This window comes from Bos taurus, chromosome 15 (genome assembly GCF_002263795.3).
Source record: "Bos taurus isolate L1 Dominette 01449 registration number 42190680 breed Hereford chromosome 15, ARS-UCD2.0, whole genome shotgun sequence".
In the NCBI taxonomy this organism is placed as follows: domain Eukaryota; kingdom Metazoa; phylum Chordata; class Mammalia; order Artiodactyla; family Bovidae; genus Bos; species Bos taurus.
This window is the reverse complement of record NC_037342.1, coordinates 61588286-61601208: the sequence shown is the minus strand read 5'-3', so window position 1 is coordinate 61601208 and position 12923 is coordinate 61588286. Positions and strand designations below refer to the sequence as shown.

At 41.9% G+C, this 12923-nt stretch overlaps 1 protein-coding gene across 1 annotated transcript; it reads right to left on the bottom strand.

Moving 5' to 3' along the window:
* Positions 1–8136: 8136 nt before the first annotated feature.
* Positions 8137–8379, bottom strand: LOC132342287 (ATP synthase subunit e, mitochondrial-like). Its single transcript, XM_059875054.1, has one exon. It carries the CDS (start codon positions 8377–8379, stop codon positions 8209–8211), a length of 171 nt encoding a protein of 56 aa, XP_059731037.1. The 3' UTR covers positions 8137–8208.
* Positions 8380–12923: the final 4544 nt, after the last annotated feature.

Sequence of the window (12923 nt, the reverse complement as noted above, 5' to 3'; positions counted from 1 at the left end):
AACTCTGAGTGTATTCGAATTTGTGTGCATGCTAAGTCACTTCAGTCATGTCTGACTCTAGAGTCCCATGGACTGCAGCCCAGACCTCGGTCCATGAGGTCCTCTAGGCATTAATACTGGAATGGGTTGCCATGACCTCCTCCAGAGGATCTACTTGACTCAGGGCTCCTTCCCAGGTCTCTCACATCTCCTGCCTTGGCAAGTAAGTTCTTTATCACTAGCGCTACCAGGGAAGCCCATTGGAGACACGGAACTTTATTACATTTAGTTTGTAGAATTCCTATAACTGCTTCAGTTCAGTTCAGTTCAGTCACTCAGTTGTGTCCGACTCTTTGCAACCCCATGAATCACAGCACGCCAGGCCTCCCTGTCCATCACCAACTCCCGGAGTTCACGGAGACTCACGTCCATAGAGTCAGTGATGCCATCCAGCCATCTTATCCTGTTGTCCCGTTCTCCTCTTGCCCCCAATCCCTCCCAGCATCAGAGTCTTTTCCAATGAGTCAACTCTTCACATGAGGTGGCCAAAGTACTGGAGTTTCAACTTCAGTATCATTCGCTCCAAAGAAATCCCAGGGCTGATCTTCAGAATGGACTGGTTGGATCTCCTTGCAGTCCAAGGGACTCTCAAGAGTCTTCTCCAACACCACACTTCAAAAGCATCAATTCTTCTGCACTCAGCCTTCTTCACAGTCCAACTCTCACATCCATACATGACCACAGGAAAAACCATAGCCTTGACTAGACGAACCTTTGTTGGCAAAGTAATGCCTCTGCTTTTGAATATGCTATCTAGGTTGGTCATAACTTTTCTTCTAAGGAGTAAGTATTTTTTAATTTCATGGCTGCAGTCACTATCTGCAGTGATTTTGGAGCCCCCCAAAATAAAGTCTACCACTGTTTCCACTGTTTCCCCATCTATTTCCCATCAAGTGATGGGACCAGATGCCATGATCTTCGTTTTCTGAATGTTGAGCTTTAAGCCAACTTTTTGACTCTCCACTTTCACTTTCATCAAGAGGCTTTTGAGTTCCTCTTCACTTTCTGCCATAAGGGTGGTGTCATCTGCATATCTGAGGTGATTGATATTTCTCCTGGCAATCTTGATTCCAGCTTGTGCTTCTTCCAGCCCAGCGTTTCTCATGATGTACTCTGCATATAAGTTAAATAGGCACGGTGACAATATACAGCCTTGACATACTCCTTTTCCTATTTGGAACCAGTCTGTTGTTCCATGTCCAGTTCTAACTGTTGCTTCCTGACCTGCATACAGATTTCTCAAGAGGCAGGTCAGGTGGTCTGGTATTCCCATCTCTTGAAGAATTGTCCACAGTTTATTGTGATCCACACAGTCAAAGGCTTTGGCATAGTCAATAAAGCAGAAGTAGATGTTTTTGTGGAATTCTCTTGCTTTTTCCATGATCCAGAGGATGTTGGCAATTTGATCTCTGGTTCCTCTGCCTTTTCTAAAACCAGCTTGAACATCAGGAGTTCACGGTTCATGTATTGCTTAAGCCTGGCTTGGAGAATTTTGAGCATTACTTTACTAGCGTGTCAGATGAGTGCAAATGTGCAGTAGTTTGAGCATTCTTTGGCATTGCCCTTCTTTGGGACTGGAATGAAAACTGACCTTTTCCAGTCCTGTGGCCACTGCTTAGCCTCAGACATTTATTTTAAACAAAAAAACAAACAAACAAACTAACAAATAAAAACTAATTTGTACCACATAGAATTTAAAAGTTGGGTAACTTTCTTTACTGCTAAATCTCCACCTATTCAAAAGCTTCACACATTCTCCTGGAAGCATGCCTGAGTAGCTTTTAAATAATCAGACTGTACATGAACTCAACAGATCACAACTGAAAAGCCAGCAGTGTTGATGACTAAAAATTTCTATTTTTGCCAAGTCTCCCAATGTGGGAATCAAATTTGTATATTCGTGGATGTGACACTTTCTGAGAATGTATATCATTTGAGACAGCCAGTTAATCCTGGTTTCTAACAAGAAATAGGAAGGTTTGTACCCACTGGAAAAGTGACTGTGGGGGATAAATATAAAACAAGGATGTGTGTGCTGTCATTTCAGTCATGTCCAACTCTTTGCGACTTTACGGACTGTAGCCCACCCTGCTGCTCTGTCCATGGTATTCTCCAGGCAAGAACACTGGAGTGGGTTGCCATATCCTTCTCAAGGGGATCTTCCTGACCCAAGGGATTGAACCCAAGTCTCTTATGCCTCCTGCACTGGCAGGCAGGTTCTTTAACACTAGCGCCACCTGGAAGGCCGATAAAACCAGGGTAGGAGATGGGAGTTAGATGATATAAAATGACCTAGAAGGGCAGGTCTGAAAAAAAGGATACATCCTGACTCCCACGTGACTCTTGCCAATGGCCTTGTTAGTTCCATCGCTACCTCTGTGTGACTAAGCACTGCTGATTAAGGCAATTTGTTGTCTTGACATTATAACAGCTGAATTATGATACTGATGAAATTACAGTACAGCAACATTTGAGGCATTCATTAAAATCTTGATGAGGATGAGTTCTCTGTCACTGAAACAGTCCTAAATGAAAATCATATTTTAAATACTCTAGTAACGGAGTTATTGAAATAAAAATCTTAAATGATTGGGATTATTTCAAGATGATTTAAGTGGCAAAAATTAAGTTACCTGAGTGGACTTTATATTTCTTTCTTTTTTTTTTTCTGGTTAAGTAATATTACAAATATTACCTGATACAAAAGCAAAATAGAACAACAACCAAAAAGAAAAAAAACCCTCAACAGACAGGAGATAACTGAAAAAACAGGTATCATTTATGAAATATTTAATTATATTCCAGGCACTGTGCTAGCCGCTTGGCATGCATGAACTCATTTATTCCTCACAAAACTTCCTGAGATAGATATTTTAGCATTAGCTCATATTACAGGTGAGGAAACAGGGACAAAAGTACAGCAACTTGCCCAAGGTTACACAAACAGCAAGTGAGGAAATGGGATTTGAATCTTGACTCATCATACTCGAGACCAGCATTGTCCAACAGAACTCCCCACACTGATGACAATTTTTATACTGAATTGTCTAATACAGTGACCACCAGCCACATGTAGCCTCTTGAAATGTAGCTAGTGCCACGTTTATCATTCTCTCAATTTTACTTAATTTATATTTACATTGCCACCTCTGGAGATACGGAATGTATGCTTATCTTTGTGCTTTGCTCCAAAACTACTTCAGCTACTCTTCTACGCCATTTTATCCTTTCAGAATGAGAAGGGTCAGGCCTCAGCTATAAGATAAATATGGCCTCCTGGTGGCTCAGCTGCCTGTCAGTGCATGAGACACAAGAGACGGAGGTTCAATGCCTGGGTCAGGAAGACTCCCTAGAATAGAAAATCCCAACCTACTCCAGTATTCTTGCCTGAAAAATTCCGTGGACAGAGGAGCCCGGCGGGCTACAGTCCATGGGGTCACAAAGAGCCGGACACACTGCGCGTCCATGCATGCACTATTTATCTACCGTCTCTCAATCTTCGGTCTATCCTACTGGCTCTGTTTTTCTGGAGAACCCTGAACACATACTCTCTCTGTGAAATTTTAATCCCACAGGTAAAGTGTGTATCTATTTGTGCCCTGCATTTATATCTGTGTTTTATATGTAAGATGACTAGGATCCCCATCCCCTGGACTCAACTTCAACCTTTCCTTCCTGTGTATGGTCTTACCCTCAGTGAGGATACAAGCACCAGAACTGTGCTGTCTGGTCCAAGAGGAGCCACCCGTGACTGTTGAGCACTCGAAATGTGACTGGTTTGAAGTATTATGTTTAGAATACATGCTGGATTTTGAAGACTTAGTGTAAAAATGAATGCAAAATATCTCATTAATACTTTTTATAATAACTACATGTTGAAATGATAGCATTTTTGGAAGTAAGCTCAGTTGGGTGCAACTCTTTGTGGCCCCATGGACTGTAGCCTGCCAGACTCCTCTCTCCATTGAATTTTCCAGGCAAGTACATTGGAGTGAATTGTCATTTCCTCCTCTAGGGGATCTTTCCAACCCATACATCAAACCCACGTCTCTTGCATCTCCTGCATCAGCAGGTGGTTTGTTTTTTTTTTATTAGTAGTGCCACCTGGGAAGCCCAGGATTTTGGACTTTTTGGGTTAAATAAAACATAGTACTAAGATTAACTTCACGTCTTTGTGCTTTTCTAAATGTGGCTACTAGAAAATTTGCAATTAAATTTGTACCTTGCATTCTATTTCTACAGGACAGCATTACTCTTGAGTGAGTTCCTCGCACTTAGCCTTTTCGAAATACATAATCTTTCTTTCTATTTATTGATCAACTGTTGGCAAATATTCTAATGCCTCTTATACGTGTTTGAGCTACTTTGTTCTACAGAATTTACTTCCTGGCTTTTCAAAGTAGCTGCACTAATGTAATGTAATAAAAAGAATCAAATTATTATGTCCCTCTCAACGGAATTTTTAATTGCTGCTTAACTGATTGACTCAACTCTTGGCAAATAAATTTCCCTAGTATTTTTTCAAATCTCACAAATAAAAAACAGTTGAAAAATCTCAGCAATCAAGTCTAGACAATTATTTAAGCAATTGTGTTATCTACCCTGCTAAGGAAAATGCATTAAAAAATTTTTTTTTTGTAAAATGGTTGCCAAATTTCCTTTTAGATCAACCTTATTTTGAGATTTTAAATCGTTGCCATCTCTGTTATATATTCCTTTTGGTTTCCTAGTTTCTCATATTTACCAACAGACCTGAATATATAAAACACAAAGAGAACAATGAACTCTTTGAACACCATCGGTAAACTCCCCACCAGGCAAGTGGGTTTAGAATCAGAATGATTTCTAAGTTTCTGTAATTCTCTAAACCTCAGCTTCCTCATCTGAAATGCAGATAACAATAATTTCTGTCTTAAGATGATTGTTGTAGGAATTAAATGAGAGAATGCATGTAAAGTATTTAGCATAATGCTATACTGTGTGTTATCTATTTATATTATTAGTATTACCAATAGTCAATGTCAAAGTGTTAGTCACTCAGTCGTGTCTGACTCTTTGTGACCCCATGGACTGTAGCCTGCCAGGCCCCTCTGTCCATGGGATTTCCCCGGCAAGAATAGTGGAGTAGGTTGCCATTTCCTTCTCCTGGGGAATCTTCTCGACCCAGGGATCACACCTGAGTCTGCACATTGCAGGTGGATTCTTTACCACCTGAGCCACCAGGGAAATATTATTCATTTCCTTAGTATTGAAACTTGGTAAAGGAGAAAAAGCATCATCATTAACACTCTGCAGAATGCTCTGGAGTGAATTACACATTTGGGAAATGAATTGGAGGTCAGGATAAGATAGGAAAAATTTTCCTTTCTGTATAGACCAAAATATCCTTCATTCATAATAAATACTCTGTACCTTGGACAGCAAGGAGATCAAATCAGTCAATCCTAAAGGAAATCAACCCTGAATATTCATTTGAAATACTAATGCTAAAGCTTTGGCCACCTGATGTGAAGAGCTGACTCATTGGAAAAGACCCTGATGCTGGGAAAGATTGTGGAGAATAGGAGAAGGGGGCAACAGAGGATGAGATGGTTGGACGGCACCACCGACTCAATGGACATAAGTTTGAGCAAACACTCAACAACCCATTATATTAGCTTTCTATTGTTAAGTATGGAAAAGGAAGTGGCACCCCACTCTAGTACTCTTGCCTGGAGAATCCCTTGGACAGAGGAGCCTGGTGGGCTACAGTCCATGGGGTCGCAGAGTCAGACATGACTGAACATCTGACACACACACACACGTTAAGTAACTTATTACCACACACTTAGCACCTTAAAACAGTATATATTTCTTCTCTAGGTTAGGAGTACAGCACAGCATGGCTGGGTCCTCAACTTAGTCTCACAGGCTAAACTCAATATACAGCCCAGAATGGGCTGTTATTTGGAGGCTCTGAGAAAAAAATCTATTTCCAAACTTTTTCAGGTTGTTGGTAGAATTATGTTCCTTGAGGTTGTAGGACTGAAGTAGGTCACTATTTTGCTGCTGTTGGTCAGCTGAAGCCCACTCTCAGCTGCTAAAACTGCCTACATTCCCACACATGGCCCATCTTCAAGTCTGCAAGGCCATGTCAAATCTCTGGTGCATAGAATCTCTGACTTCCCAGCTTCTGAACTCTTGATCTGGAATTAAGGGGTTATGTGATTAGGTCAGACAACCTTGTATCTTGATGTCAACTGATTTGAGAATTTAATTAAATCTTCAAAATCCTTTCACAACACTATTAGTGTTTGGCTGAATAACTGGGAGCAGCTTTGTATGTACAAGAAGCCAAGAATTTGGAGGACCAGCTTAGAATTCTGGCTATCACCCTCAGCATGTTCTCTCACTTAACAATGTCACTAATGTAATTCAGATATAAGAACAGTGATCTGTTAATTCCCAGTTTCTTCTGAGACAAGAGATACTTCTTAAAAGCACCTGCATCTTTCAGGGATGTTCAGAGATATCTTTCAGTTCACACACAGTTCTCTGAAAGAGGTTGAGTGATTCTTCTAATGCAGACTGCTCCTCAGCCTGAAGCCATAGTCTTCAAGAAATACAAAGTATTTGATATAAATTTGTTTTCCTAGGGAAGGGTTGGAAATATTCTTCCTTTCAAAAAAAAGTTAAAATAAACTTTAGTAGAATATTTTACCTCACATAAACATAAAACATCTAAAAAATACAGATGAACTGATAGAAGAGAGAAAAATAATCTATAATTCCTTCACACAAATATAGCCCATTAAATATTTTGGTGTATTTTCTTTCAATCTCTTTTCTAAAAGATTGAAACCATTTTTTATAGTTACTATTTCTTTAGAAGAATGATCTACAGAAATGGAATTTCTTAGCAAAAGATTGAAGATTTCATTTTAACCCTAACTTTGTACACTTTCTGGTATGTTTGTCAAAGTATTTCCCTTTGGTCTTTTAAAAGTCACTTCATTCTCCATTGTTGAAATTGAATTGGGAATAAAATATTGATTAGTTACAACTACTGACTACTCATTGACTCTCTTTGCACCCAGGAAGGCAAGGTTAAGTGTTCTCATGAGAGTTGTGAGGGAAAGAAATGTAGGACAAAGACTCCACCATTGATGTTTGAAAAGATATTTCAAGGACAGTGAAAATTGGGCAAATCCTTCACTCGTCCACCACAATAAAAAGAAGCTAACTTTAAATGAACAGACCTCACACATACAACACCACAGTCTCTTTTGAGTGATGTTTTATCAGTCAAATGCTCTGGTAGCTAGAAAGTTAGGTGGGCTATGAAATATGATGGCTCAGTCACTTTTGTGCAATAGCAGCTTAAAAACACTTTTATGTCATAAGCTGGCCATGAAGAGATCATTTTAGATCATATACCTCAAACAGATCTTCTTTTTGTTTCGTCTGTGCCTTGGCAGGTAAAGACCATGAACTTTAGTCATGTTTGCTTGTGTTTTGATTTTCAGTTTGGGCCCCACATGGTCTATGCGGCAGCTGCTCTTTTGAAAGATTTATGTATGTGCTGTCTCTTCCTCTTCATCCACCTCAAGGATGGGAAACAGGCCCAAGGGTGGATGTTAACCAACGTGGCATAATGGAAATGGCATGACTTACAGACACAGCTAGACCGGATTTCAAACGCTTGTTCTTTCAGATACTAGCTATAGGACCAGGGGCCAGAAATTTGTTTAATTTTTTTATGAGCCTTTGCTTTCTCATTTGCAAAATGGAAATGGTGGTGTATAATTAGAGGTTGTGATTATACTGAGATGAGTTTGTAATAAACTGTCCAAGACTTTACTATTCCAAAATGATGATGCCTCTTGGTCCCTAGGTGAGGACTTCCAGCCCAGTACATTCAACTTCCACCCCAAGACCAACTGACCATCTCTGAATTATTTCTGGGGGTTCCAGGTACATCTTCCAGGTGCATTTTGCCAGGTCTGCCTAGGCAAAAATTGGTCCATGAATTTATGCTTTGGCTTTCTAGGTCTTTTATTCATTTGCTCAACAAATATTATTAAGGTCTTTTTTGTTTGTTTGTTTGTTTTAATACTTTATTCATCCACACTGTTCTGGAGAAGGGCAGGCTCACTTTAATATGCTATCCCCTCAGGCTTCTGCCAGTTCTCACTCCATGCATTTCTGCTCATCCTGCTTCTTTTTCTCTGCTATCCTCCTCTCTTCTTCTGCCCAGGGTTTTGGATAATTGTAGCGCCTGGCTCCGTAGGCCACGCTGAGGAACAGGGCGGAGTAACTGACCAGCTTGATGAGCGGAGAGACCTGCACTGGTGAAACCATCTTGTCCATGACCCTCCCACCGGAAGCCCAATTTGGACCCAACAAATAATATTAAGGCCTGATCATACGCCAGAGCTTCCCAGGTGGCACAGTGGTAAAGAATCTGCCTTCTAATGCAGATGGAGACATAAGATACATAAGTTTGATCCCTGGATCGGGAAGATTCCCTAGAGTAGGAAATGGCAACCTACTCCAGTATTCTTGCCTGGAAAATTCCATGGACAGCGGAGCCTGGTGGGCTACAGTCCCTGTGGTCGCAAAGAGCCAGACATGATTAAGCACGCACACACTCATGCTACTGTGTGCCAGGCACTGAGAGGCAAGGAGCAAGACAGATATGGTTTCTGTGTTCACAAAGATGGCATTCTAATGAGAGGGAAGGCAAGAAGAGAAGTACATCAGCAGTGATGAACACTATCCAGGAATATAAAACAGGGTTGGGTTAGAAGATGTCGAATGGGGAAGTGGGGGCACCTAAGGCTTCTCTGGGGAGGAACTGTCGAGAATGTCTGCCTCATAACTGCCGTTTGCTTCATTATCGCCTCTGCTGATGCTTTCTTGGGATGCCTATGGTCTGTGGCTGGAGGGAATTGGCAGTGCTGTGGAAGGCGTGGATCTCTGTCATCCAACGTTTATTGCTCAGTCTCCCAATTCTGCTTAACTGCCTCACTTGGCTCCCAAAGCACAGTCCTCCAGTCCTTCATGGAACCAGAATCTCTACATTCTTGCCCTTTACCTGATGCCAAAAGCTCAGCCTCTCTGTACACTGGTGCGAAATCAAATCTCAGAGAGAGTTTTGGGTGAAGTAGAAAAGAACAGCTTTATCGCTTTGCCAGGCAAAGGAGGACACAGTGGGTTCCTGCCTCAAAAAACTATGTGTCTCAACCCAGGAGGATTTGATGAAGAGTTTTATAGCAATAGTTCAAGGGTGGTGCTGTGGGTCTCAGATGGTGGGTCTCCTAATCTTGATGCCCTTCTCTTGTCCCTTTAATCTTGCATCAAGTGGCTTGGCTGCTCCTCTCTTGATTAGCAACTGTTTGAATCTGCCCTTTGGAACTCGGGGAAGGTCATGGAGGCTGGTCTTGCCTACAGGAAACGGGGGACAATAAAAGGCCTCCATGCCCAGGAGCCCTGCAGGGACCCACTTGCCCTCATACCTTCTATTGCAAGGTGTTCAAGCATTCATCTGGACTCAGTCCCTCTTCTACCCCTTTCCTCTCAGGCTCATTCCATTCTCCAAAGACAGCTCCTTCCTCCTTGTGTGCTGTGTGTTCAATTGCGTCCAACTCTTCATGACCCCATGGACTGTAGCCCTCCAGGCTCCTCTGTCCATGGAATTTTCAGGCAAGAATACTGCAATGGGTTGCCATTTCTTTCTCCAGGGAATCTTCCCAACCCAGGGATCGAACCCAGGTCTTCTGCACTGCAGGCGTATTCTTTTACCACTGAGCCACCTGGGAAGCCTTCTTAGGTCAAAATTAAAGCTCTCCTTATCAATTCAGGGTTCTGACTGCCTTGACACAGGGAACATTGTGTCCCTACCCAGGTACTCCCCAGGAAGAAGTACAGCCTCAGGGGAAGATCCTGAGATCAGAGCCAGAGTACCTGGGTTTGATACTGGCTTTCCTCCTTGCTAGTTTTGTGACCAGCCTCTGCCTCAGTGTCCTTAACTGTTTAAGGAACTAGAAGAAAAGCTCTACCTTATGGGCTCCTGGTGAGGATGAAACAAAGTTATACAGACCAAACGCTTTCAACTGTGGCTGACAAATAGCACATGGCAGAGTTTTATCACACAAATCTAAAAGACTTTCAACAGTGGGTTCATTGCAAGGATTCAACATGGATCCTTGTGTGTTAGATGCTCAGTCATATCTGACTTTTTGCGACCCCATGGACTGTAGCCCACCAGGCTCCTCTGTCCATGGGATTTCCCAGACGAGAATACTGGAGTGGGTTGCCATTCCCTTCTTCAGGGGATCTTCCCTATCTAGGGATTGAACCTGGGTCTCCCACGTTGCAGGTAGATTCTTTTCCATCTGTGCCACCAGGGAAGCTTAACATAGATCTTAATTGATTTTAAATAAAGCAGAAACAAAAGATGACAAGAATCAAAATTTGATGGTTAAAGTCCGGGTAGAGAGAGGGAGGTCCTACTGCTGCTACTGCTGCTAAGTCGCTTCAGTCGTATCCGACTCTGTGCAACCCCAGAGCTCACCATCCCTGGGATTCTCCAGGCAAGAACACTGGAGTGGGTTGCCATTTCCTTCTCCAATGCATGAAAGTGAAAAGTGAAATTGAAGTCGCTCAGTCGTGTCTGACTCTTAGCAACCCCATGGACTGCAGCCTACCAGGCTCCTCCATCCATTGGATTTTCCAGGCAAGAGTACTGGAGTGGGGTGCCATTGAGGGAGGTCCTAAGTGAAGCAAATTGCTACAGTGACCAGGCCTTATTAGAGTAGGAGAACTTCCTAAGTATTAACAACTTGTAAAGACAAGGAAAACAGCAAATGAAAAGCAAGTTGAAAGTAAGAAAGCCTGCCTCTGAGTAAATTGCACTTTGAACTCTATACATTTTTGTTGGGGGGCAGTTGGAAGAGTTTCCCTTAAAAAAAGTATTACTTGATTCACTCCCGGATGGAAACTCCTTGGAAAAAGAGAAAAAAAACCTAAGGATCTTCTGGGTCAGTCAGCTGTCGATGTTCATTAAAAGTCATTGTGTGTTAAAAAATGTGCAATGTGAGAGTTATGAGTTAAGTTTTATTTGGGGCAAAATAAGGACTGCAGCCCTCAAGAGAGCAACTCAGATAGCTCTGAGAAACTGCTCCGAAGAGACAGGGGAGAAAGTCAGTATATATGTGACTTTGGTGAGTATATATTTTTCTAGAAGGTTTTTGCTAGTCTCGTGAAAGTTTCTGCTAGTCACTAGGAGCAGTCATTACTCCGAAGGATTTCAGTGCTTTTCTGGATATTAGGAGGCACAAAAGTTGGATTCATAAAGTCAGCTTCTGGAAATATCTATCTGAAGACCTGTTCTGCCAGTTTTTTGCTTGAGCACAGAGTGCCTCATTTCTGCTCTCCAGAAAGTCAGCAACTGCGGCAGCACATGATTTGATCCTTACAGAGGTGGATGGCAAGTGCCCATGGCAAGTGCCAGTCTGTGGTTGACTCGGCTATATCGTAGTATGTCAGTGACTTAAACTTGGTCTTTAATGAAGCTCATTTGCTCATTGCCCAGCTAAGCAGGCAGCCCTTTGCTTGGTAGCTTAACTGCTCTCTCTCTCTCTTCACTGTTTAAACCCAGCTTTGCTGGACTTATATCCCACCTAAAACGATGGCCAGGTGGGAGCTAATGCCTCACCTGCATGGACTGGCCACCAAAAGGCATCAGGTCATCTCCAAAATCCCACACAGAGAAACCAGCACTTGGGGATTGCTCCCACTGGGTCCCCTCGGTAACCAGATTGTCCTGAAGCAGTTTTCAAACTGTGAAACCCATAAAGTGAAATTTATTACACTTTGCTGTATTTTACTACAGTTGAAACATTCAGATAAAATTTACTGAGTAGATGTAAAACTCCGTTGAAAGGAAAATGAACTATTTTCACAGGCACTCTCACTGAGTGGTTTTGTTCACTGTACTGAATCCAGACCTTCCTAGAAGGCTATCCTCCTGTTTCAGCATAACTGAGGACAGGTAAATATAACAACTCCAGCTTTGCAGCCCTGTGGCCAAAGCTGACAGGCATAATCTGACCTGCCACTCAAGGTCCTCCACCAATTCTGCTCCTCTTAACACTCACTGTCAGAGATGAAACATGTCGCCATTCTTCAGTTCTGAAGAGGGGTCGCAGGTGGTGATGAGAAGCCCAGCATGCTGAGGAGGGTACCTCTGGGAAATGAAGATGGGCATGGGGGTGGGGTGGGAAGGGTAGTTGTGGGGTCACCCCAGTCCTTAAAGGAGCATTCAATTGGACAGGATTTTTAAATTCTCCTGGGATGTTGTCCTCATGATCAGAATTCATCAAAGTTCAAGAAAAGTCCTGTGGGGCATTAATAAAGCCCTTATTTCTCCCAAGATCTTTCCTTACATTATCATCATCAATATCTCACAGAAAGAGTGAGAGAAAGGAAGGAAGGGAGGGATAGGGGAAGAAGGACATGAAGAAAGGAAGAAAGAAAGAAGAAATGGGAGAAAGAGGTCGAAAGAATTTTAAAAATTCACCTTTAAGAAGAAGTTTTCCTGATTGAATTTCTTCCATGATATGTATTGATATGTAGTTATATGTGCTGGACAATAAACACAGCTCATTTGAGTGTGTTTCTCATGCACTAAAGCAGTGTTTCCCCAAGTGTAAAACGCCTGCTAGCAATGTACATGATGTTTTAGGTGAGACATCAAGGAATTTCTTTTAGTAGTTATGATTTATTTTAATAAAGATTAGAAAAAACACTGGTTTTCCATTTATACAGTGACAAAGTCTATTTTTAGAAAGAAACATATTTAGTAAAAAAAAATCTATATAAAGAAAAAATAATAATAATAC

Excerpts from the sequence above, each read along its gene's own strand:
- LOC132342287 (XM_059875054.1), bottom strand. The coding sequence starts at position 8,379 with ATGGTTTCACCAGTGCAGGTCTCTCCGCTCATCAAGCTGGTCAGTTAC.